Source organism: Somniosus microcephalus, chromosome 16 (genome assembly GCF_052327205.1).
Source record: "Somniosus microcephalus isolate GS21.2 chromosome 16, FLI_Smic_1.0, whole genome shotgun sequence".
Lineage (NCBI taxonomy): Eukaryota > Metazoa > Chordata > Chondrichthyes > Squaliformes > Somniosidae > Somniosus > Somniosus microcephalus.
The window spans coordinates 23,336,311-23,364,091 of record NC_141002.1 but is presented as its reverse complement, the minus strand read 5'-3'; the positions used below and the strand labels follow the sequence as shown (position 1 = coordinate 23,364,091).

General features: G+C 45.8%; 1 protein-coding gene across 1 annotated transcript in view; it reads right to left on the bottom strand.

The window, feature by feature from the left end:
• pdzrn4 (PDZ domain containing ring finger 4) overlaps positions 1–27,781 on the bottom strand; it is a 547,764-nt gene that overhangs the window by 11,646 nt on the left and 508,337 nt on the right. Inside the window, exons 8-10 of the mRNA XM_086008682.1 lie at positions 22,070–22,171; positions 16,507–16,569; positions 322–423 (exon numbers count right to left, since the gene is read on the bottom strand). Coding sequence (XP_085864808.1) covers positions 322–423; positions 16,507–16,569; positions 22,070–22,171 — 267 coding nt within the window. The remainder of the gene's footprint in view (positions 1–321; positions 424–16,506; positions 16,570–22,069; positions 22,172–27,781) is intronic.

The following is a 27,781-nucleotide window of genomic DNA, read 5'->3' as shown; positions in this document are numbered from 1 at the left end:
CAGGGACTTGAGCACATAATCTAGGCTCAGTACTTCAGTGCAGTACTGAGGGAGTGCTGCAATGGCGGAGGTGGACTTGTAAAGTTCTCCTGGCCAATATCTATCCCTCAACCAACATTGCTGAAAACCGATTATTTTGGTCATTTATCTCATTGCTGTTTCTGGCATCTTGCTGTGTGCAATGAAGGGTGGAGGCTGCTGTGTTTACCTGAACTTCAAATCTAAAGCACTTCTTTGACCATGAAGCTCTTTAGGACTGCCCGAGCATGCGAAAGACGCAGTTTAAATATAAATGATTTTTCTCTCTTAGTCAGTAGTTACCTGGATCTCTGGTCTGGCAACCAGCAGCAGAATATTCCTGCTTTCCTCACTGGAGAGCAACGCCACTGCCTCCTCCCGATCTTGGACATCCTTACCATTTATCTGCAAGGAGGAAGAGATCAAAACAAAAAACATACCATTTATTTCCACAGCGTCAACACTGAACATAGTAAAAAGCAAATTACGGCTCATCTGTGTTAAGAATTGACAAGGCTTTTCACACAAAAGACTCCACTTCGGGATCACAGCAGTAAGTGCCGTCACTCAATTATGTGCTTACTGCAGAAGTTGTTATCGATCGGCGAAGGAAGCTGGACATCAGAGGAAGCCGTAATGTTCATAAATGTCCAACATGTGCCCCAGCGACATACATCCAGCAACACAATTAACTGGCAGATGACAGGTGACGTTCATCTTTTTTCCCTTCAGAGTAATGGAAGTGTCAGTCAGAGATAATAGTGCTGGAGCTGGAATCAGTCAACCTCCACACTCGTGGGGGATCCAATTAGAAAGAATGCCGCATTACCTCACAACACAAGGTGGAGTTGCACTGCTTACAGGCCACTGCTGGTTTCTCTTTCATCAAAGCACTTCAGACCGATGCAGAACCTGGTGCTGAATTTAAGATTTCATTCTTTAGGCTATGACAGATAAACATGGTGTGGACAAAGGGAGTTATTTGTTCATGTCTGCTGGTTATCATGCAGAGGAGGAAATAGGCTGTAAATAAATATTTGAAAAAGGAGGACCCTTCTGAAAGGGCTCCTGACACACAACTTCCAATTCAAAGAATAAGGCATCAGGTGATTTTTAAAGCTGCAGCACTTTGGAGTACCAGTGGCAACAGAAACGAGCGAAGTTCAAGTACAGCACATCCAGCTTGATGTCCCTTTTTTTTACCCTGCGAGTACAGGTAACCGACCAACCCCCTTCCCCCCCCCACATGCCAGAGAAGAGAAACTTCATGATACTCTACCAGTTCCATTGTCACGTGCAAGTATTTTCAAATCCCTCCCACACTCAATGAATGGGCTTGTCCCACTCAAAAAATTCTATTAAAGCTCATTGTTCCATTCTTGAAACTGCATCCCATTATAGCACCTCTCAGTTCTACCAATACATGCAGTGCTGCAAATCACCAGCAACTGGGAGACTTTCATGGAAGTCACATTTGTGGTTCTTCAATTATAAAAAGGTAGCACCATTACCAAGATACCAATGTCCATGAACTTCACATTATCTGAAACCTTCAGTTGTACAGACTTTTTAAACTCACCTTGAATAAGATGCATTATTTTTTTTAGTTTATGTACATACACTCATCTCATGACTTAGTTTACTGGCGTGCTTTGAATCAGAGCAAATGAAGGGTCAATGACAAAACTTCTGATGGTTTAAAGCAGCCCTTGAAACCCCAGCAACTCTCATCCAATTTCCCTCAGACTGGTGTCCTAGCTGCGTCACAGCCTTATAACTAATGCTCTTCATATTTAATCAGCAGAAAAGAAAGATATGGTCTCACTTTGTGTTTGTCATGGTGAGGAACCTCTTTTTATTTTCCTACCAGGTCAAGTACCACATGCAAAGTAAAGCAACTTCCAACTTATGGGAATAATAAAGAAAAAATAGTCCTTTTATAAGACCAATGTGTCTTTGTTAAATTGTAATTTTTTCACTCTTAACATTTCCAGCCAACAAGTTACCAAATGAACAATGGCAGAATTGCCAGGGCACCCCAGCGGAGGAGTGGGACTAGCTGAAGTGCTCTTGCAGAGAGTCGGTACGGGCTCGACGGGCCGAATGGCCTTCCATGCTGTAACCATTCTATGATTCTACCCTCCCTCTGCTGGATTGTAGACACAATTACAAACACGGCACCAACTATCCTTTAACCGCCCCCAAGCTCAGAGGAGTGTCCACTACTGCACCAACGTGATGTTTCAGATACCAACCCTCATCGAACTGCTCAGATCACCCAATCTCATCGAACCGCTGAGATCACCCAATCTCATCTGCTCAAAGACTGTTGCAATCAGCAGAGAAAGATGATGTTTAAAAAAACAGCGTTTAAAAAAAGAGCGTTAAAAAAACAAGCCTGAAGACTTTGGCCTAGAAATTCACTATAGCCCCGTTTGGGGCGCCAGCCTCGCCAGGGCGCTAAAAGTAGCAGTTGCGGTCGCCCGCCGGAAGTTCAGTTGGAGCGCCCCAGAGGGAAGCGCGGTGCTACTGGAGGTGCCCTGCATCCCTTTTGAGGCGCTGCAACTAAATATCGCTGCGCAACGTGCCGCAGCACCACACGCAGCGGCACGTCGCGCTGCGGTACTGCAGGCCTTCCTCCCCTTCTTACAAGGGGAGGGGCCTTGTGCAGCACAATCTGGGGCCCAGCTGGGCCCCCGAGGATCGCGAGTGCCGGCAAAAGAGCTCGGCACCGAGGACAAGTGCCGGGCTCTTGGAACGCAGTCGGCACTCCGCGGGGGGTGGGGGGGGGGGAGGGTTTAGGAGGCCGGGGACGGCAGCGCGGAGAGGTGCTGGCAGGCGGCAAAAATGGCCGCCCCACACCTCTCCTTTAATTAGCGCCTCTACCGCCGCAGGTAGGCTCCCCTGAACTGGTCGCACATAGCGTCCGGCATTAAAGCAGGGGGCGCATCTAAATATCGCGATCGGGGCATCTGCGGGGCGCTGCGCACACCGATGACGTCATCGTTAGCGGCGCAGCGCTAACGGCTAGCGCCGCCATTAGCGTCCCGCTGAATTTAGCGGGAGGCGTGGCCAGTGGCTTCCGACCCACTTAGCGCCCTCTTAAGACGCTAACGGGTGGCACAGCCGACTGAATTTCTAGGCCTTTGTGTCTTAATGCGAAGAGCATTCATAATAAGGTGGATGAATTCACTGCGCAAATAGAGGTAAACGAATATGATTTGATTGGGATTACGGAAACGTGGCTCCAGGGTGACCAAGGCTGGGAACTCAACATCCAGGGGTATTCAATATTCAGGAAAGATAGGCAAAAAGGAAAGGGAGGTGGGGTAGCATTGCTGGTTAAAGAGGGGATTAACACAATTGTAAGGAAGGATATTAGCTCTGATGATGTGGAATCTGTATGGGTAGAACTGAGAAATACCAAGGGGCAGAAAACGTTAGTGGGAGTGGTATATAGACCTCCAAACAGTAATGCGGAGGTTAGGGATGTCATTAAAAGGGAAATTAGAGAAGCGTGCAATAAGGACACAGCAGTTATCATGGGTGGCTTTAGTCTACATATAGATTGGGCTAACCAAATTAGTAACAATACTGTGGAGGAGGAATTCCTGGAGTGTTTACGGGATGGTTTCCTGGACCAATATGTCGAGGAACCAACTAGAGATCAGGCCATCTTAGACTGGGTATTATGTAATGAGAAAGGATTAATTAGCAATCTTGTTGTACGAGGCCCCTTGGGTCAGAGCGATCATAATATGATCGAATTCTTCATTAAGATGGAGAGTGAAGTAGTTGACTCAGAGACTAGGGTCCTGAATTAAATAAAGGAAACTATGATGGTATGAGGTGCGAGTTGGGTAGGATTGATTGGGGAATGTCACTCAAAGGGTTGACGGTGGATAGGCAATAGAAAAGATTCAAAGAACTACAGAATTTGTTCATCCCAGTTTGGCATAAAAATAAAACAAAAAAGGTCACTCAACCATGGCTAACAAGGGAAATTAGGGATAGCATAAGATCCAAGGAGAAGACATATAAAATGGCCAGAAAAAGTAGTAAACCTGAGGATTGTGAGCAGTTTAGGATTCAACAAAGGTGGACAAAGGGATTAATTAAGAAGGGGAAAATAGAATGAGAGTAAACTTGCAGGGAACATAAAAACTGACTGTAAAAGCTTTTATAGATATGTGAAGAGGAAAAGATTGGTGAAGTCAAGCGTAGGTCCCTTGCAGTCAGAATCAGGGGAATTTATAATGGGGAACAAAGAAATGGGGGACCAATTAGATACATATTTTGGTTCTGTCTTCACAAAGGAGGACACAAATAACCGCCCAGAGATGTCGGGGAACATAGGGTCTGATGAAAGGGAGGAACTGAAAGAAATCAGTATTTGTAGGGAAATTGATGGGATTGAAGGCCGATAAATCCCCAGGGCCTGATAATCTACATCCTAGGGTACTTAAGGAAGTGGCCCTAGAAATAGTAAATGCATTGCTGATCATCTTCCAACATTCGATGGAATCTGGAACAGTACCCATGGATTGGAGGGTAGCTAATGTTAGCCCACTATTCAAAAAAGGTGGTAGAGAGAAAACAGGGAATTACAGACCGGTAAGCCTGACATCGATAGTGGGGAAAATGCTAGAGTCCATTATAAAAGATGTAATAGCAGAGCACTTGGAAAACAGTGACAGGATCGGACAAAGTCAACATGGATTTACAAAAGGTAAATCGTGCTTGACTAATCCACTGGACTTTTTTGTGGATGTAACTGGTAAAATAGATAAGGGAGAACCAGTGGATGTGGTATATTTGGACTTTCAAAAGGCTTTCGATAAGGTCCCACATAAGAGATTAGCGTGTAAAGTTAAGGCACATGGGATTGGGGGCAAGGTATTGACTTGGATAGAGAACTGGTTGGCAGACAGAAAGCAAAGAGGTGGAATAAACGGGTCTTTTTCCGAGTGGCAGGCAGTGACTAGTGGGGTACTGCAGGGATCGGTCCTTGGACCCCAGCTATTCACAATATATATTAATGATCTAGACAAGGGAAATAGATGTAATATCTCCAAGTTTGCAGATGATACAAAACTGGGTGGGCGTGTGTGCTGTGAGGAGGATGCCGAGAAACTCCAGGATGATTTGGACAGGTTGGGTGATTGGGCAGAAGCATGGCAGATGCAATATAACGTGGATAAATGCGAGGTTATCCACTTTGGTGTCAAAAACAGGAAGGCAGATTATTATCTGAATGGCAATAGATTGGGAGAAGGGGAAGTGCAACGAGGCCTGGGTGTCCTTGTGCACTAGTCGCTGAAGGTAAGCATGCAGGTGCAGCAGGTGGTTAAGAAGGCAAATGGTATGTTGGCCTTCGTAGCGAGAGGGTTTGAGTACAGGAACAAGGATGTCTTGCTGCAGTTGTACAGGGCCTTGCTGAGACCACATCTTGAGTATTGTGTGCAGTTTTGGTCGCCTTATCTGAGGAAGGATGTTCTTGCCATGGAAGGAGTTCAGCGAAGATTCACCAGGCTGATACCTGGGATGGCAGGAATGACGTATGAGGAGAGATTGTGTCGATTGGGCTTATACTCGCTGGAGTTTAGAAGAATGAGAGGGGGTCTCATTGAAACTTATAAAATTCTGACAGGACTGGACAGACTAGATGTAGGAAGGATGTTCCCGATGGTCGGGGAGTCCAGGACCAGGGTTCACAGTCTAAGGATAAGGGGTAAGCCATTTAGGACAGAAATGAGGAGGAATTTCTTCACCCAGAGAGTAGTGAACCTGTGGAATTCTCTACCACAGAAGGCAGTAGAGGCCAATTCATTAAATATATTCATGAAGGAGTTGGATATATTTCTTAAGGCTAAAGGGATCATGGGATATGGGGAGAAAGCAGAGACAGGGTACTGAATTTGGATGATCAGCCATGATCTCATTAAATGGCGGAGCAGGCTCGAGGGGCCAAATGGCCTACTCCTGCTCCTATCTTCTATGTTTCTATGTTTATCCCAACAGCACAGGCTGAAGTCAAACTCAGGTCCCAGCTTCCCAATGAGATTGGGTGATCTCACTCAGATTTGAAGACAGTTGAGGGTCATGCAACTCTAACAAAGACGCAAGGAACTGGCCAACACTCCAGTAGATTAAAAATTGTTAATCGTATCGTCCCGGTTTTAAAAAAATACCATTACAACTTTAGGCGTTCCATAAGAGCCTGTCCAGTATCATGGTTTCAAACATCGTACATTCACTTCTTACATGAAAATCCAGCAAAATGGACAACAACTTGCACTTATATAGCGCCTTTAATGTAGTAAAATATCCCAAGGCGCTTCACAGGAGTCATTATCAAACAAAATTCGACACCGAGCCACAAAGAGATAGGTGACCAAAAGCTTTGTCAAAGAGGTAGGTTTTAAGGAGCATCTTAAAAGGAGGAGAGGTAGCGAGGCGGAGAGGTTTAGGGAGGGAATTTCAGTGCTTAGGGCCTCGGCAGCTGAAGGGATGGCCACCAATGGTGGAGCGATTATAATTGGGGATGTGCAAGAGGCCCGAATTGGAGGAGCGCAGAGATCTCTGTGGGTTGCAGGGGCTGTAGGAGATTACAGAGACAGGGAGGGCCGAGGCCACGGAGGGATTTGTGGGAGGCGTTGCTGGGCCGTGAGCCAATGTAGGTCAGCCAGCACAGTGGTGATGAGTGAATGGGATTTGGTGAGAGTTAGGACACGGGCAGCAGACAACTTAATGCCAATGAAGCTGGAAGGGGTCACACTTGCCCAGCTGCCAGCATTGATAACAACTTCATTCAAACATGCAGGAAAGCCACTCGGAATCGACCAGCTCAGCAGCCGGCAGATAAACAACATCACAGCAGAGATGAATGGACCCACTCAGCCTCCACTATCAAGCTAACAAAATTCACATTTTCAGACTTGCACCCTCTGAGCTTATGATGCTAAGCTCCAAAATACCCTTCAATGTGGCAAAGTCTTTCCTTGCGATACCCCCACCCCAAAAATAATTGGTGTTGTTGGTAGAAATCCTAACAACTTGTCAATTCACATAAAGCAGTGGCTCCAGTACCCACACTACAATGATCTGCATTCTTGGGAAGCCATTAGCAACTTTGCCAGAAACATTAGGAACAAGAGTAGGCAATTCAGCCCCTCAAGCCTGTTCTGGCATTCAATTTGCTTTTGGCTGATCTGTACCTCAAGTCCATTTAGCAGGCTTTGATCCACATTCCTTACCTAATATAAAACTATCGATCTCAGTCCTGAAACCTTCAAATGCCCTAGCATCCACAGCTTTCATTTTTTTAGGGAGGGGGGGTGGTGCTGGAAGATCCAGATTTCCACTACTGTTTGTGTGAAAAAGTGCTTCCTGATTTCACTCCTGAATGCCCTAACTCTAATTTTCAGATTGTGCCCCCTTGTTCTGGATTCCCCCACCAGAGGAAAAAGCTTCTCTGTATCTACCCTATTGAATCCATTCATCATTTTAAACACCTCAGTTTGATCACCCCTCAACCTTCTAAACTCAAAGGAATACAACCCAAGTTCCTACAATCATACAGCACAGAAGGAGGCATTCAGCCCACTGTGCCAGTACTGGCTCTTTGAAAGAGCTATCCATTTAGTCACACTCCCCATAATCCTGCAAGTTTTTCCTTTTCAAGTATATATCCAACTCCCTTTTGAAAGTTACTATTGATTCTGTTTCCAGGCAGTGCATTCCAGATTATAACAATTTACTGCTTAAAAAAATCTCATCTCCCCTCTGGTTGTTTTGCCAATTACCTTAAAGCTGTGACCTCTGGTTACTGACACGCCCCTGCCAGTGGAAACAGTTTCTCCTTATTTACTCTATCAAAATCCTTCATATTAAGTCTCTCTTTAACCTTCACTGCTCTAAGGAGAATAATCCCACCTTCTCTAGTCTTTCCACATAACTGAAGTCTCTCATCCTAGGTACCATTTTAGTAAATCTCCTCTGCCCCCTCGCCTTGGTATCCTTTCAAAAATGTGGTGCCCAGAATTGGACACAATGAGGCAGAAATTCCGATCCCTATGGGTGAGGATGCGCTGTGTACTCACCCGTAGGGACATTGGAAATGCCGGTTTTAGGCATGCATTGCGCATGCGCTGGATAACGGCTTTTCCGATCTGTCAAGAAAGCTCTTGACAGATCCTCCAGCTGCCCTGGAGCAGGGTCTCCGCGGGTGGAGAGAACACAATTATAATGAAGGATATTAGTTCTGATGATGTGGAATCTGTATGGGTAGAATTGAGAAATACTAAGGGGAAAAAAACATTATTGGGAGTGGTATATAGAACTCCAAACAGTAAGGCGGAGGTTGGGGATGGCATTAAAAGGGAAATTAAAGAAGCGTGCAATAAGGGCACAGTAGTCATCATGGGTGACTTTAATCTACATATAGATTGGGCTAACCAAATTAGTAACAATACTGTGGAGGAGGAATTCCTGGAGTGTTTACGGGATGGTTTCCTGGACCAATATGTCGAGGAACCAACCAGAGATCAGGCCATCTTAGACTGGGTATTATGTAACGAGAAAGGATTAATTAGCAATCTTGTTGTACGAGGCCCCTTGGGTCGGAGCGATCATAATATGATCGAATTCTTCATTAAGATGGAGAATGAAGTAGTTGACTCAGAAACTAGGGTCCTCAATTTAAATAAAGGAAACTACGATGGTCTGAGGAGCGAGTTGGGTAGGATTGATTGGGGAATGGCACTCAAAGGGTTGACGGTGGATAGGCAATGGCAAACATTCAAAGACTGAATGGATGAACTACAGAAGTTGTTCATCCCAGTTTGGCATAAAAATAAAACAAAAAAGGTGACTCAACCGTGGCTAACAAGGGAAATTAGGGATAGCATAAGATCCAAGGAGAGGACATACAAATCGGCCAGAAAAAGCAATAATCCTGAGGATTGGGAGCAGTTTAGGATTCAACAAAGGAGGACAAAGGGATTAATTAAGAAAGGGAAAATAGAATATGAGAGTAAGCTTGCAGGGAACATAAAAACTGACTGTAAAAGCTTTTATAGATATGTAAAGAGAAAAAGATTGGTGAAGTCAAGCGTAGGTCCCTTGCAGTCAGAATCGGGGGAATTTATAATGGGGAACAAAGAAATGGCAGACCAACTAAATACATATTTTGGTTCTGTCTTCACAAAGGAGGTCACAAATAACCTCCCAGAGATACCGCGGAACATAGGGTCTGATGAAAGGGTGGAACTGAAAGAAATCAGTATTTGTAGGGAAATGGTGTTAGGAAAATTGATGGGACTGAAGGCCGATAAATCCCCAGGGCCTGATAATCTACATCCCAGGGTACTAAAGGAAGTAACTCTAGAAATAGTAGATGCATTGCTGGTCATCTTCCAGAACTCAATAGACTCTGGAACAGTACCCATGGATTGGAGGGTAGCTAATGTTACCCCACTATTCAAAAAAGGTGGCAGAGAAAAAGCGGGGAATTATAGACCGGTAAGCCTGACATTGGTAGTGGGGAAAATGAGATTGGGTGATCTCACTCAGATTTGAAGACAGTTGAGGGTCATGCAACTCTAACAAAGACGCAAGGAACTGGCCAACACTCCAGTAGATTAAAAATTGTTAATCGTATCGTCCCGGTTTTAAAAAAATACCATTACAACTTTAGGCGTTCCATAAGAGCCTGTCCAGTATCATGGTTTCAAACATCGTACATTCACTTCTTACATGAAAATCCAGCAAAATGGACAACAACTTGCACTTATATAGCGCCTTTAATGTAGTAAAATATCCCAAGGCGCTTCACAGGAGTCATTATCAAACAAAATTCGACACCGAGCCACAAAGAGATAGGTGACCAAAAGCTTTGTCAAAGAGGTAGGTTTTAAGGAGCATCTTAAAAGGAGGAGAGGTAGCGAGGCGGAGAGGTTTAGGGAGGGAATTTCAGTGCTTAGGGCCTCGGCAGCTGAAGGGATGGCCACCAATGGTGGAGCGATTATAATTGGGGATGTGCAAGAGGCCCGAATTGGAGGAGCGCAGAGATCTCTGTGGGTTGCAGGGGCTGTAGGAGATTACAGAGACAGGGAGGGCCGAGGCCATGGAGGGATTTGTGGGAGGCGTTGCTGGACCGTGAGCCAATGTAGGTCAGCCAGCACAGTGGTGATGAGTGAATGGGATTTGGTGAGAGTTAGGACACGGGCAGCAGACAACTTAATGCCAATGAAGCTGGAAGGGGTCACACTTGCCCAGCTGCCAGCATTGATAACAACTTCATTCAAACATGCAGGAAAGCCACTCGGAATCGACCAGCTCAGCAGCCGGCAGATAAACAACATCACAGCAGAGATGAATGGACCCACTCAGCCTCCACTATCAAGCTAACAAAATTCACATTTTCAGACTTGCACCCTCTGAGCTTATGATGCTAAGCTCCAAAATACCCTTCAATGTGGCAAAGTCTTTCCTTGCGATACCCCCACCCCAAAAATAATTGGTGTTGTTGGTAGAAATCCTAACAACTTGTCAATTCACATAAAGCAGTGGCTCCAGTACCCACACTACAATGATCTGCATTCTTGGGAAGCCATTAGCAACTTTGCCAGAAACATTAGGAACAAGAGTAGGCAATTCAGCCCCTCAAGCCTGTTCTGGCATTCAATTTGCTTTTGGCTGATCTGTACCTCAAGTCCATTTAGCAGGCTTTGATCCACATTCCTTACCTAATATAAAACTATCGATCTCAGTTCTGAAACCTTCAAATGCCCTAGCATCCACAGCTTTCATTTTTTTAGGGAGGGGGGGTGGTGCTGGAAGATCCAGATTTCCACTACTGTTTGTGTGAAAAAGTGCTTCCTGATTTCACTCCTGAATGCCCTAACTCTAATTTTCAGATTGTGCCCCCTTGTTCTGGATTCCCCCACCAGAGGAAAAAGCTTCTCTGTATCTACCCTATTGAATCCATTCATCATTTTAAACACCTCAGTTTGATCACCCCTCAACCTTCTAAACTCAAAGGAATACAACCCAAGTTCCTACAATCATACAGCACAGAAGGAGGCATTCAGCCCACTGTGCCAGTACTGGCTCTTTGAAAGAGCTATCCATTTAGTCACACTCCCCATAATCCTGCAAGTTTTTCCTTTTCAAGTATATATCCAATTCCCTTTTGAAAGTTACTATTGATTCTGTTTCCAGGCAGTGCATTCCAGATTATAACAATTTACTGCTTAAAAAAATCTCATCTCCCCTCTGGTTGTTTTGCCAATTACCTTAAAGCTGTGACCTCTGGTTACTGACACGCCCCTGCCAGTGGAAACAGTTTCTCCTTATTTACTCTATCAAAATCCTTCATATTAAGTCTCTCTTTAACCTTCACTGCTCTAAGGAGAATAATCCCACCTTCTCTAGTCTTTCCACATAACTGAAGTCTCTCATCCTAGGTACCATTTTAGTAAATCTCCTCTGCCCCCTCGCCTTGGTATCCTTTCAAAAATGTGGTGCCCAGAATTGGACACAATGAGGCAGAAATTCCGATCCCTATGGGTGAGGATGCGCTGTGTACTCACCCGTAGGGACATTGGAAATGCCGGTTTTAGGCATGCATTGCGCATGCGCTGGATAACGGCTTTTCCGATCTGTCAAGAAAGCTCTTGACAGATCCTCCAGCTGCCCTGGAGCAGGGTCTCCGCGGGTGGAGAGAACACAATTATAATGAAGGATATTAGTTCTGATGATGTGGAATCTGTATGGGTAGAATTGAGAAATACTAAGGGGAAAAAAACATTATTGGGAGTGGTATATAGACCTCCAAACAGTAAGGCGGAGGTTGGGGATGGCATTAAAAGGGAAATTAAAGAAGCGTGCAATAAGGGCACAGTAGTCATCATGGGTGACTTTAATCTACATATAGATTGGGCTAACCAAATTAGTAACAATACTGTGGAGGAGGAATTCCTGGAGTGTTTACGGGATGGTTTCCTGGACCAATATGTCGAGGAACCAACCAGAGATCAGGCCATCTTAGACTGGGTATTATGTAACGAGAAAGGATTAATTAGCAATCTTGTTGTACGAGGCCCCTTGGGTCGGAGCGATCATAATATGATCGAATTCTTCATTAAGATGGAGAATGAAGTAGTTGACTCAGAAACTAGGGTCCTCAATTTAAATAAAGGAAACTACGATGGTCTGAGGAGCGAGTTGGGTAGGATTGATTGGGGAATGGCACTCAAAGGGTTGACGGTGGATAGGCAATGGCAAACATTCAAAGACTGAATGGATGAACTACAGAAGTTGTTCATCCCAGTTTGGCATAAAAATAAAACAAAAAAGGTGACTCAACCGTGGCTAACAAGGGAAATTAGGGATAGCATAAGATCCAAGGAGAGGACATACAAATCGGCCAGAAAAAGCAATAATCCTGAGGATTGGGAGCAGTTTAGGATTCAACAAAGGAGGACAAAGGGATTAATTAAGAAAGGGAAAATAGAATATGAGAGTAAGCTTGCAGGGAACATAAAAACTGACTGTAAAAGCTTTTATAGATATGTAAAGAGAAAAAGATTGGTGAAGTCAAGCGTAGGTCCCTTGCAGTCAGAATCGGGGGAATTTATAATGGGGAACAAAGAAATGGCAGACCAACTAAATACATATTTTGGTTCTGTCTTCACAAAGGAGGTCACAAATAACCTCCCAGAGATACCGCGGAACATAGGGTCTGATGAAAGGGTGGAACTGAAAGAAATCAGTATTTGTAGGGAAATGGTGTTAGGAAAATTGATGGGACTGAAGGCCGATAAATCCCCAGGGCCTGATAATCTACATCCCAGGGTACTAAAGGAAGTAACTCTAGAAATAGTAGATGCATTGCTGGTCATCTTCCAGAACTCAATAGACTCTGGAACAGTACCCATGGATTGGAGGGTAGCTAATGTTACCCCACTATTCAAAAAAGGTGGCAGAGAAAAAGCGGGGAATTATAGACCGGTAAGCCTGACATTGGTAGTGGGGAAAATGCTAGAGTCCACTATAAAAGATGTAGTAGCAGAGCACTTGGAAAGCAGTGACAGGATCGGACAAAGTCAACATGGATTTACAAAAGGTAAATCATGCTTGACTAATCTACTGGAATTTTTTGAGGATGTAACTGGCAAAATAGATAAGGGGGAACCAGTGGATGTGGTGTATTTGGACTTTCAGAAGGCTTTCGATAAGGTCCCGCATAAGAGGTTAGCGTGCAAAATTAAGGCACATGGGATTGGGGGCAAGGTATTGACTTGGATAGAGAACTGGTTGGCGGACAGAAAGCAAAGAGTTGGAATAAATGGGTCGTTTTCCGAGTGGCAGGCAGTGACTAGTGGGGTACCGCAAGGATCGGTCATAGGACCCCAGCTGTTCACAATATATATTAATGATCTGGACGAGGGAATTGGATGTAATATCTCCAAATTTGCAGACGACACAAAGCTGGGTGGGAGGGTATGCTGTGAGGAGGATGTCGTGAAACTCCAGTACGATTTGGACAGGTTGGGTGATTGGGCAGAAACATGGCAAATGCACTATGATGTGGATAAATGTGAGGTTATCCACTTTGGTGGCAAAAACAGGAAGGCAGATTATTATTTGAATGGCAATAGATTGGGAGAAGGGGAAGTGCAAAGAGACCTGGGTGTTCTTGTGTACCAGTCGCTGAAGGTAAGCATGCAGGTGCAGCAGGTGGTTAAGAAGGCAAATGGTATGTTGGCCTTCGTAGCAAGAGGGTTCGAGTACAGGAACAAGGATGTCTTGCTGCAGTTGTACAGGGCCTTGGTGAGACCGCACCTTGAGTATTGTGTGCAGTTTTGGTCACCTTACCTGAGGAAGGACGTTCTTGCCATGGAGGGAGTGCAGCGAAGATTCACCAGGCTGATACCTGGGATGGCAGGAATGACGTACGAGGAGAGATTGTGTCAATTGGGCTTATACTCACTGGAGTTTAGAAGATTGAGAGGGGATCTCATCGAAACCTATAAAATTCTGTCAGGTCTGGACAGACTAGATGCAGAAAGGATGTTTCTGATGGCCGGGGAGTCCAGAACCAGGGGTCATAGTCTAAGGATAAGGGGTAAGCCATTTAGGACTGAAATGAGGAGGAATTTCTTCACCCAGAGAGTGGTGAACCTGTGGAATTCTCTGGCACAGAGGGCGGTGGAGGCCAGTTCATTAAATATATTCAAGAAAGAGTTGGATATATTTCTTGAGGCTAAAGGGATCAAGGGATATGGGGAGAAGGCAGGGACAGGGTACTGAATTTGGATGATCAGCCATGATCTCATTGAATGGCGGAGCAGGCTCGAAGGGCCGAATTGCCTACTCCTGCTCCTATCTTCTATGTTTCTATGTTCCGTTTTTTGGAGACCCTCCGCCCACAGAAAACACTTACAATTCTTGCGCCTGGTAAAATCAGACGCAAGGCCTGCTTTTACCAGGATAAGAGTTGAAAAAGTAAAAAAAAAAATTTCCACTGATTTATCATTTAAAAATACTTTAAAGAAGGTAAGTTTATTTTTAGCCCTGTTAAAAACTTTAATTATTATTTCAAAAATTAAAATTTTTGTTTAAAATAGCTAATTTATGTAATTTCAAGTCATTTTAAAAATGTGATTTAAAAAAAAATTTATTTGAAGTTTTACTATGTTTTGGGGGTGATCTCTATTCATATATTTGACAGGTCTTCCTGTCAAATCTATGAATGCAGATTCCCTTCTCTGATTGGCTCCCCATGGCCCACGTGATTCCAGGGACGCTGCGAACCGCCTGCGCCTCTAGGATACGCGTGCCCTGCGCACCGGCAGTTTGGAGAGGCCCAGGTAAGGAACTCTGCGCCTCCCGGGAGCCCTGCAGTCCAAGCACATTTTTTTCCAAATCGCAACCCTCCGCCCGCGGGAGGCCTGCGAATGGAATTTCTGGGTCAATATTCCAGCTGAGGCCTATTCAGTGATTTATAATGTTTTTGTATTACTTCCTAGCTTTTGTACTCTTATTCCTCTATTTATTAAGCCCAGGATCCCATATAATAATAATAATTCAACTTTATTGTCATTGTACAATGCACAAGTACATGAACAATGAAATGTGATCTTGCAAGCTCCCATGAGTCCAGTACAAATAACATTAACATTAAACGTAAAAAGCACCGTCCTGGGAGAAGCAAAGCCGCTGAGTCTGTGCGCGTCGCCATTCCATTTCTGCCATTCCTCCTGTCTGACAATCTTCAGCCCAACGCCCGGGCCTGCTCACCAGCCGCCCCTCCCGGGGCTCCTTCCGTGACCTTCTCACCAACCGCCCCTCCTCGGGGCTCCTTCCATGACCTTCTCACCAACCGCCCCTCCTCGGGGCTCCTTCCGTGACCTTCTGCACCTGGTCTTCCCTGATGGTCACCCCTCCAAGTACTAACCAGGCCTAGGCTCTGCTTAGTTTCCAAGCCTTGCCAGTGACCCTGTCCCTAGTCCCTAGTCCCAGGAACAGGGCTTTCTTAACAGTCTTTCTCAACAGTCTTTTAACTCGTCTTGCCAGCTTCAAAGATTTGTGTCTGTGAACCCCCAGGTCTGTCTGTTCCTGCACCCCGTTTAAAATTGTACCACTTTATTTATATTGCCTCTCCTCGTTCTTTTCATCTGCCACGTGTCTGCCCATTTCACAAGTCTGCCTAAGTCCTCCTGAAGCCTGCTACTATCCTCCTCAATGTTTACTACGCTTCCGAAATTTGTGACATCTGCAAACTTTGAAACTGTGCCCTTTATACCCAAGTCCAGGTCCTTAATATATATCAAAAAGAGCAGTCCTAATACCAACCCCATGGGAACATCACTGTATACTTCCCTCCAGTCTGAAACACCTGGTTGGGTTCTGCTAGACACCCATTGTGGAGATAAAATGGATCATAATCAAACTGAAAGAGCCACCCAATAACTCAATACACATTATAAAGTATGTATAGGCGTAGCAAGCAATCTAGCACTGGCCTGCAAACAAGGGGTTGTGTAAAGAACGGATACCCAGTGGTTTTCACTGTAACAAAACAGTTTCTTTTGATAACGTCTATATTTATTTTTAAAAACCCGCTTTGGAGTCTGTCCATGCTTCTGCCAAAGAGGAATGCTATCTGACAGGGTCCAGTCTGATTGTTGCTATGGCGATAACCGTCTGTGTGGCTGGCCCAGACGTGGTATAGCACCAGCTGTGGGGCTGCTTTCATCGCATGAAACTCGCACACAGACCGATTGGAATAAAACCCGCTATCAGCTTATCTCCCAGGTGCAGCTTTGGATTTAGTTGTACATCTGAGGCCTGACCCTCAAAGGCTACCACCTGCTTGACAATTTTTTTTGTTTTGCTCACGTTGCAATAAGCCTTCTGCTTCAGTCTCGGCCAGAGGAGCCTAGTGATTTCAGTTACACAACCATTTCTGTCCACACTTACCTGCACGATCCGATCTCCCTCTCTTATACGCCCATCTTTGGCGGCAATGCTGTTTGGATCAACCTGCAAAAATAAAAAAAAGGTTCAGGGTCTGGCTAATGGGTAATGAATTATTGAAATTATATTCTTCATCAACCAAACATTACTAAAAACACCCACACATTAGGAAGTGAGATTGAGGCACTCTGGCATGCCACTAGAGGCCAGCTGACAGGTGGCAATGCCACAGGCCTCGGAGTAGACCACTTACACACCCCCTCTTGGCTAACAAACCTTGTTTAGCACAGAGATTGGTGGGTGCGGGGGTGGGGGAAAGCACGAGAAATGGAGTCCGAGCAACACTTAAAAATAGGACTCATTTGAAATGATGCACCCACCAAATGGCCGGAATATCTTGGGTGCGGTGGTAAGTTTCAGATGGGGGTCTGACTCTGCATTGCTACGCGCCCAAGACTGGCAAAAACCTAACGGTCACCACTGCCCTTGTTTACCATCTGATGACCATGCCACACTTTGTGTTCAAACTGCAGTCTGAATGCTGCTGGACTTCCCCAAAATTATTTTGATGGTAAACGTGTCTCCCGTGGATTTGCGCACGAGCAGTCAGGACATGGGGAATTTGCCTCAGAGTCCATAGGTACAGCTGTAGGGAAGCTGCAGCTTCACGAGCTGATCAAGTCTCATCTAGTGGTAGAATTGCTCAGCTGCAGGTGTGTCGCAGAAGAGTGATGTCCAAATAAGGAGACATACATAGAAAAGTTACTATATTGCAGTCAGATAATGACCGACAGTCCAAGTATGCTTCTTAAGTGTCACAGACAGATAGAGAAGGGACCAAGCTCCAAAGCTACCATTTAATCTCCTAACTAAAATAACCGCATTTAATGCCCGGGGCTGGAGATCGATAAAAGATTCGTACTCTGAAAGGACTGCAGCTTAATCGGAACATTCCCTCAACATATAACAGTACATGCTGTTTACTTACGGATCTGTCACTGCAAACCTGCTGGCAGAAGATTATCCAGTTCTCCCAAACCCAATTTATGTAAAATTGCAGTCAAACACAATTTAGAAGAAAAGTGCAATTTTTATACGACTTCATTATCTGTCAGACGCACTCAAGATAAGCAACAAATAAGGAATTTTAAGAAGGGGCCAGCATTTAGATGATCAAATGAGGCTGTGGCAATCATGATTCATGGGTGCTCCCATCTGATACTAGTTCTTGTTATTGTGTGTTGCAGAATTTGGGATACAAATTATACTCTATCAAAGTCACCACTGCGCAGAGCTGAGTGATGACCTTGCCACCAAGGGGCACTCCTATCTATCACCTTTGGCACGATCGCTATCTTCAGCTATTCATTTCTCTCATTTTACTTTTGGCTTCCTGTTTAAACCGGCTATTTCGGTGTAATGGAGTCCCTTTTGTTCCTTATTTGTGATTGCCTTTTGATATCCTATTGCCAAACACCCATCACAATTTTTTTTAATGATTGCAATCTTTGAATCACACTTTCACAGCATTATAGACTTCCCTTCCTTCAGGATGTCCTTAAATAAAAGTCGTCTGGTCAAACGGGTTCTAAGCTTTCAGCCTGTACAATCTCGCTGTCATAAATATTGTAATTTCAGCACTAGAACTACAATAAGAGTAGCTTTATTGCTGTATCAACACAATGTCACATCAAAACAAAATAATTTAAATATCATTCAGCTAACCATGTTTTTCCATGGTCTCTCCTCGTCTTACTTTTTTAAATTGTTAATCAGCCACTGTCTCTGCTTACGATAGCAAAATACTGCAGATGCTGGAAATCCGAAATAACAACAGAAAATGCTGGAAAAACTCAGCAGGCCAGGCAACATCCGTGGAGAGAAATTATAGTCGACGTTTCGGGTGAACCCTTTTTCCATGTCTGCTTAATTTGGCTAAGCCTTTTCTAACCACTTCCTCATTTTAAAAAAAATTGGTGGGTGATTTTCAACAACACGGTCTAGGCAGTAATCTGGTGAAACAAAAATCGTCCAGGTTCCAAATCCGGCAGGGGGTCCCTCCACCAGGTTCTACATCCGGCAAGTGGCCCTGCCGCTAGGTTCCAAATCCAGCAGGTGGTCCCTCCTCCAGGTTCTACACCAGGCAGGTGGTCCCGCCTCCAGGTTCTACACCAGGCAGGTGGTCCCTCCTCCAGGTTCTACACCAGGCAGGTGGTCCCTCCTCCAGGTTCTACACACGGCAGGTGGTCCCGCCTCCAGGTTCTACACCAGGCAGGTGGTCCCTCCTCCAGGTTCTACACCAGGCAGGTGGTCCCTCCTCCAGGTTCTACACACGGCAGGTGGTCCCGCCTCCAGGTTCTACACCAGGCAGGTGGTCCCTCCTCCAGGTTCTACACCAGGCAGGTGGTCCCGCCTCCAGGTTCTACACCAGGCAGGTGGTCCCTCCTCCAGGTTCTACATCCGGCAGGTGGTCCCTCCTCCAGGTTCTACACCAGGCAGGTGGTCCCTCCTCCAGGTTCTACATCCGGCAGGTGGTCCCTCCTCCAGGTTCTACACACAGCAGGTGGTCCCTCCTCCAGGTTCTACACCAGGCAGGTGGTCCCTCCTCCAGGTTCTACACCAGGCAGGTGGTCCCTCCTCCAGGTTCTACACCAGGCAGGTGGTCCCTCCTCCAGGTTCTACATCCGGCAGGTGGTCCCTCCTCCAGGTTCTACACCAGGCAGGTGGTCCCGCCTCCAGGTTATACACCAGGCAGGTGGTTCCTCCTCTAGGTTATACACCAGGCAGGTGGTCCCTCCTCCAGGTTCTACATCCGGCAGGTGGTCCCTCCTCCAGGTTCTACACCAGGCAGGTGGTCCCTCCTCCAGGTTCTACACATGGCAGGTGGTCCCTCCTCCAGGTTCTACACCAGGCAGGTGGTCCCTCCTCCAGGTTCTACACACAGCAGGTGGTCCCTCCTCCAGGTTCTACACACGGCAGGTGGTCCCTCCTCCAGGTTATACACCAGGCAGGTGGTCCCTCCTCTAGGTTCTACACCAGGCAGGTGGTCCATCCTCCAGGTTCTACACCAGGCAGGTGGTCCCTCCTCCAGGTTCTACACCAGGCAGGTGGTCCCTCCTCCAGGTTCTACACCAGGCAGGTGGTCCCTCCTCCAGGTTCTACACCAGGCAGGTGGTCCCTCCTCCAGGTTCTACATCCAGCAGGTGGTGCCTCCTCCAGGTTCTACATCCGGCAGGTGGTCCCTCCTCCAGGTTCTACACCAGGCAGGTGGTGCCTCCTCCAGGTTCTACACCAGGCAGGTGGTCCCTCCTCCAGGTTCTACACCAGGCAGGTGGTCCCTCCTCCAGGTTCTACACCAGGCAGGTGGTCCCTCCTCCAGGTTCTACACCAGGCAGGTGGTCCCTCCTCCAGGTTCTACACACGGCAGGTGGTGCCTCCTCCAGGTTCTACACCAGGCAGGTGGTCCCTCCTCCAGGTTCTACATCCGGCAGGTGGTCCCTCCTTCAGGTTATACACCAGGCAGTGGTCCCTCCGTCAGGTTACTGCCCAGGCAGCGAGGTTGAAAATGATTCCTGTCAAGATTAAAATCATTTGTTTCCCAGATTTTCTGTCTTCCACTCTCCATTTTGAAGGTCCAAGTGAGCTTTGAAAATGAGCTTTTTGTTGCCTTTGAAGGGTGACTTTCCCGCCCGCTTTAAAGATTGAAGATTGACTAGACTAAGCTGTGGTGTGTTTCGTTGCATCAAAACACTAATGCGTTTACCAAACAAGTAGACCCATGCTGCCCCTCAGGCCTAATGGAGCCTGGATGAGTAAATCTGTCCGCAGCAATGAAGGGGTTAACAATAAGACAGCAGACCCACATTTAAAATCATAGAAATTACAGCACTGGAAGTGGCCATTTGGCTCATCAGATATGTGCCAGCGCTAGCTCGCCAACTATACCCCCAACCCCCCTTCCATTTCTCTGCCCCTTCCCTGTATCCTTTTATACTCTCCCTTTTCTAATCCCATTCCCTTTTAAATAAGTTTAGAGTCTCTGGCCTAGAAATTCATTATAGCCACTTTTGGGGCGGTAAAGTCGGGCAGCCGCTAAAGTTTGCGGCCGGCGCAAATTCGAGGCCACTTCGCCGATATTCATTAGCTTCGCCCTAAGAGTTTGCTCGAGCGCTAAAACTGGCGATGCACGGCTCTCTTTAGGCGCTAAGCCGGCGGCCCGGGCGCTAACACCGGAAGGTGGGCGCAGGGCAGGTGCGGCGAGCTGCTGATTGACAGCAGACACTCTGGCTCCGGTGAGCTCTTAAAGGGGGAGGGTGGATTTGTTTTTTTTGAAAGGCCGAGACTGCTGTATTTGTGTTGTTGGGGAGGGCTTCTCTCCAGCAGTGTGTTATGTGGTCCTCCTCCTCCTCCTCCTCCTCCTCCTTCATCATCATCATCATCTCCATCATCACCATCTTTGTCTCTCACAAAGTGTTGCAAAACGGCTGCCTTTTCTACTGCAGGAGTGCCCTTTAATTTGCGCTCCCCGCGGCCCGCCTCGGCTGTGTACCGTTCCACTTCACAGTCGTTCGGGCCGCCAGGCGCACAATGGGGCGGCGCGAGTGAAGTTCCGGTTCCGGGCGCACAAAGGGCGTTGCACGACGAAATGACGTCATGATCTGCGCGCGCAAAGACTTTGCGCCGGCGCTAAATGTCTACTGAAGTTGGGGCGAGGCACAGATCGCGCTGCGCCCGGGCGCTAAGCGTCTAGCGCTCGAGATCTGCTCCTCCTAAGGCGTTAACGGCTGGCGCAGCCAACTGAATTTCTAGGCCTCTGCCTCAGTAGCCATCTGATAGAATGTAAATCTTGGTGCAGATTTAAAGCTGCAGTCAGGCTATAGGTGATTGGAACCAAGCTGGGCTGGACTGAACTGCACTACACTCCGAATTTCCTTCATCTTAGTCAGACGAAAAAGGTGCTGAAACTGCAAGTTTGAGTGCAGCAGGCACAGCTGGCATAGTTTCAGTTGCAGATCTCCTCATTCCGTGTTAACAGAGAAACCATTCACGGTACCCTCCCTATAACTTGCCCCCATAACGTGCCTTTTTATAATGGCAAAGAGAGCATCACAAAGAGGGGCCCTTGACAATTGTGGGAACACCTCAGTGTATACATTTTAATTATTAATGCTGTGCTCAATGGTGGATGCTTTTGATCGCGTTGATCTGCGACATTTTCTGTGTGTAGGCAATGTTAAGACACTTTTTCCCAAGCAGGCTTTCAATTAGAACTCCGTTAATACCCCGAATCTGACTGTTCGATGAAAGCTTTGTGTAAAAGCCGAGCATATGTGTGTAGTCAACTCAATTTTTATAATTTAATTTTTTTTTGCTCTGACAATGTTCAGTAATTAAGATCCACCATTAAAACATTTGCTTAAAATAAACAGGCTGTAATAATCATATTACCCGGGCAATGCAATTTACCACAGCAATTAGAAGTGACAACGCTTGGCGCACTGCCAACCCTCAACAGTCGGGGCCATTAAAGGCCGTTGCTTGCTCGCTTCCTTCCACAGTGACTTACCTCGCTGACATAGATCCCGCTATCATCTTCATCATCGTCTGTTCTGTAGCAGACAGTCAGGCCCAGCTTCTCCTGGCTGCTGATGCGGCACAGTTCAACCTCCTGAAAGAACACACACAGCACCAAGCCATTAGTTAAGTTTCTTTGTTTCCCTTCCCGTCTTACACTGTGCCACGACTCGCTTTGCCCGTTTCCAAGATACTGCTTATTTCACATCTCCAGCAAATGTATATCCAGCTGGCCTGACAAGTGAAAATCAGACTTCATGTCATCATGTGTGCTGATCGTTGTACACATTTTAGCACAAAATCCTCAGAATATGTCACATGTAGTTGGTGCTTGCAATAACTGATGCAAGCAATAACTGGTGCTAAATGATCCCCTCAGTGATGTACCTTTATTTGAGAGTGGCATGTTTATGACAGGTCTACGCATAGATGTTTTAGGGCAACACTGGTAAAATATTCATTCAGCTTGAGAGGAGAGCTCTAATTTAACACACAACTGTATCTCAACACGGTCGTAGTTACAAACTAAACATTAGAAATTCTTAAATATACCGTAAATGTTATCAAATTACACAAGTGAATCTGAAGATGCCCGAGGAGCAGAAAGCAGTCCCCAAGGCGGCCATGAGTAAAGTCATAGAAAAGGACAGCAAGAAGTGGAGAAGATCGAGGAAGAAGAGTTACTCAATCTACATGGTGATGGAGCAGGTTCACCCCGACACCAGCATCTCCTTCAATGCAATGAGCATCATGAACTCCTTTGTGATATTTCAGAGCACATCGCGGGTGAAGCACTTGACCATCAGCTCCTGGGAGATTCAGACTGCTGTGTACCTGCTGCTGCCCAGGGAGCTGGCCAAGGCTGTGACCAAGTACACCAGCTCCAAGTACGTACTTGGAAAAAAAAACACCAACCTTCCTTCTATGCAATTTTGTCCCATTTTCTCCTGAAGCATCATTCTTCACGTGTGCGCCTTGACAGGGAGTGTTGGCAGGCCGTTCAGCCACAGGAAGCATAGCAGCCAAACCCAGTGCTGTCCTTACCCTCAAGAGGGGTCATTGAGTGGCAATTAAAGACAGGAACCCTGGCTGATTTCTTCCCCCTTTCTCAGTTCAACTGTAATGCTCCCCTTGACACACAATAGGCCTTTAACATGACATCAGTGTGCTGACCATTCCCAACTAACTAGTCGGGGTTTGTTAGTTCACATGTTCCAGCAAATAGATCCTAATCAGAAACATACTTGTTGGAAAGCAAAAGGGTATTCTTTAAAAAAAACATTAACCTGTTATTTTTGTTCCCCTCTACAAACCTGTACCCCAAGTACCATGCATTATCGGGAGGTGGTCGATGGGACGGCACAGATTTGGATTTGTTCTGAACACTCCATGTACAGAAATACACCGTGAGGAACTATCTAGCGATGGGTTCTACCCACATTCCACAGTGCAATTACTGCTTCACCAAGCCATCTCCACGTGCAATTAGAGCTGAACCTCCGTGTGTTTTTTGTGGAAATGTTCCATCTTAGTGTCCCACATCACACAAAGAGGAGAGGAATGGTAAAGAGTTAAACAGACAGGGAAAGCAGAGTCAAAGAGACAGCGAGCAAGCAGCTGGAGAAGGAAAAGAAATTAAGCTGGATATTAAAAACAGAAATGGAAACAGCAGAACTCACAGTTACTAAACCAAAGTTGCTTTTGATATTCCCAATGGCAAAAATTAACCAACTCTGACAGCAAGGAATCCAACACGGTTATAGAAACTATTACATAGAAAGGGTGTTGTGTGCAAAACTGGATTCAAATAAAATGAAACAGAAACCACTCCTTTTAAAAGTCCATGGTGTCTATGCTTATTGTTCAAGAGCCATGTTGTTGCTAGTTGCTCCTCCTCTTTCCCCAGCCAAAATATTTCACCAAATGAATGACAGCATTACCTCCAGGTCTCAACCCCCGACGCCCCGCCCCGCCCCACCCTACTGGATACATAATGCAATTATGCAACATAGTCTCAAACACTGCAATCGGCATCGGGAACCCCAGGCAATCAGCAGATATCAGGAGAGATTGTGGGGGAGGTGAACCACTCGAACAGAGAACCCTTGTGAGACAAGCAATCGCACCCAGTTCATGTCTATAGTCAGCGGACACACCATTATATTCCAGGCCTCTGGCAATGTATAGAATAAACAGGAACTTTGAGTGATATAATGGAGTTTTCGTAAGCAGTGACACACACAACATAAGGTCAGAAATGGGGATGTTCGCTGATGACTGCACAGGGTTCAGCGCCATTCACAACTCCTCAGATAATGAAGCTGTCCATGCCCGCATGCAACAAAACCTGGATGACGTTCAGGCTTGGGCTGATAAGTGGCAGGTAACATTCGCACCACAGAAGTGCCAGGCAATGACTATCTCCAACAAGCGAGAGTCTAACCACCTCCTCTTGACAGGGGACTCTATTGTAAGGGGAATAGATAGGTGTTTCTGCGGCAGCAAACGAGACTCCAGGATGGTGTGTTGCCTCCCTGGTGCAAGGGTCAAGGATGTCTCGGAGAAGCTGCAGAAAATTTTGGAAAGGGAGGGTGAACAGCCAGTTGTCTTGCTGCATATAGGCACCAACGATACAGGTAAAGAACGGGATGAGGTCCTAAAAGCTGAATATAGGGAGTTAGGAAGTAAATTAAAAAATAGGACCTCAAAGGTAGTAATCTCAGGATTGCTACCAGTGCCACGTGCTAGTCAGAGCAGAAATAGAAGGATACTTCAAATGAATACGTGGCTGGAGGAATGGTGCAAGGGGGAGGGATTCAAATTCCTGGGACATTGGAACTGGTTCTAGGTGAGGTGGGACCAGTACAAACCGGACGGTCTGCACCTGGGCAGGACTGGGACCGATGTCCTTGGGGGAGTGTTTGCTAGTGCTGTGGGGGATGGTTTAAACTAAAATGGCAGGGGGTTGGGAAACTGAGCAGGGAGACAAAGGAAAGGGAAACAAGGATAGAAGCAAAAGACAGGAAGGAGAAAAACAAAGGTGGCAATCGGAGAAATCAAGGGTTTAAAACAAACATGGCCACAGTAAATAATAATTCTAAAAGGTCTAAGAGCGTTAAAAAAACAAGCCTGAAGGCTTTGTGTCTTAATGCAAGGAGCATTCGTAATAAGGTGGATGAATTAGCAGCGCAAATAGAGGTAAATGAATATGATATGACTGGAATTACGGAAACATGGCTCCAGGGGGACCAAGGCTGGGAACTCAACATCCAGTGGTATTCAATATTCAGGAAAGATAGGCAAAAAGGAAAAGGAGGTGGGGTAGCATTGCTGGGTAAAGAGGGGATTAACACAATTGTAAGGAAAGATATTAGCTCTGATGATGTGGAATCTGTATGGGTAAAACTGAGAAATACCAAAGGGCAGAAAACATTAGTGGGAGTGGTGTATAGACTCCCAAACAGTAATGCAGAGGTTGGGGATGGCATTAAAAGGGAAATTAGAGAAGCATGCAATAAGGGCACAGCAGTCATCATGGGTGACTTTAATCTACATATAGATTGGGCTAACCAAATTAGTAACAATACTGTGGAGGAGGAATTCCTGGAGTGTATACGGAATGGTTTCCTGGACCAATATGTCGAGGAACCAACTGGGGATCAGGCCATCTTAGACTGGGTATTATGCAATAAGAAAGGATTAATTAGCAATCTTGTTGTACGAGGCCCCTTGGGTCAGAGCGATCATAATATGATAGAATTCTTCATTAAGATGGAGTGTGAAGTAGTTGACTCAGAGACTAAGGTCCTGAATTTAAATAAAGGAAACTATGATGGTATGAGACGCGAGTTGGGTAGGATTGATTGGGTAATGTCACTCAAAGGGTTGATGGTGGACAGGCAATGGCAAACATTCAAAGATCACATGGATGAACTACAGAATTTGTTTATCCCAGTTTGGCATAAAAATAAATCAAAAAAGGTGACTCAACTGTGGCTAACAAGGGAAATTAGGGATAACATAAGATCCAAAGAGAGGGCATATAAATTGGCCAAAAAAAGCAGCAAACCTGAGGATTGGGAGCAGTTTAGGATTCAGCAAAGGAGGACAAAAGGATTAATTAAGAGGGGGAAAATAGATTATGAAAGTAAGCTTTCAGGGAACATAAAAACTGACTGTAAAAGCTTTTATAGATATGTAAAGAGAAAAAGATTGGTGAAGTCAAGCGTAGGTCCCTTGCAGTCAGAATCAGGGGAATTTATAATGGGGAACAAAGAAATGGCAGACCAACTAAATACATATTTTGGTTCTGTCTTCACAAAGGAGGACACAAATAACCTCCCAGATTTGCCGGGGAACATAGGGTCTGATGAAAGGGTGGAACTGAAAGAAATCAGTATTTGTAGGGAAATGGTGTTAGGAAAATTGATGGGACTGAAGGCCGATAAATCCCCTGGGCCTGATAATCTACATCCTAGGGTACTTAAAGAAGTGGCCCTAGAAATAGTAGATGCATTGCTGGTCATCTTCCAGAACTCGATAGACTCTGGTACAGTACCCATGGATTGGAGGGTAGCTAATGTTACCCCACTATTCAAAAAAGGTGGTAGAGAAAAAGCAGGGAATTATAGACCGGTAAGCCTGACATCGGTAGTGGGGAAAATGCTAGAGTCCATTATAAAAGATGTAATAGCAGAGCACTTGGAAAGCAGTGACAGGATCGGACAAAGTCAACATGGATTTACAAAAGGTAAATCATGCTTGACTAATCTACTGGAATTTTTTGAGGATGTAACTGGTAAAATAGATAAGGGAGAACCAGTGGATGTGGTGTATTTGGACTTTCAGAAGGCTTTCGATAAGGTCCCGCATAAGAGATTGGCGTGTAAAATTAAGGCACATGGGATTGGGGGCAAGGTATTGACTTGGATAGAGAACTGGTTGGCAGATAGAAAGCAAAGAGTTGGAATAAACGGTTCGTTTTCCAAGTGGCAGGCAGTGACTAGTGGGGTACCGCAAGGACCGGTCCTAGGACCCCAGCTGTTCACAATATATATTAATGATCTGGACGAGGGAATTGGATGTAGTATCTCCAAATTTGCAGACGACACAAAGCTGGGTGGGAGGGTATGCTGTGAGGAGGATGTCGTGAAACTCCAGTACGATTTGGACAGGTTGGGTGATTGGGCAGAAACATGGCAAATGCACTATAATGCGGATAAATGTAAGGTTATCCACTTTGGTGGCAAAAACAGGAAGGCAGATTATTATTTGAATGGCAATAGATTGGGAGAAGCGGAAGTGCAAAGAGACCTGGGTGTTCTTGTGCACCAGTCGCTGAAGGTAAGCATGCAGGTGCAGCAGGCGGTTAAGAAGGCAAATGGTATGTTGGCCTTCGTAGCAAGAGGGTTCGAGTACAGGAACAAGGATGTCTTGCTGCAGTTGTACAGGGCCTTGGTGAGACCGCACCTTGAGTATTGTGTGCAGTTTTGGTCGCCTTATCTGAGGAAGGATGTTCTTGCCATGGAAGGAGTGCAGCGAAGATTCACCAGGCTGATACCTGGGATGGCAGGAATGACATACTAGGAGAGATTTGGTCGATTGGGCTTGTACTCACTGGAGTTTAGAAAATTTAGAGGGGATCTCATCGAAAGCTTTTAAATTCTGTCAGGCCTGGACAGACTAGATGCAGGAAGGATGTTCC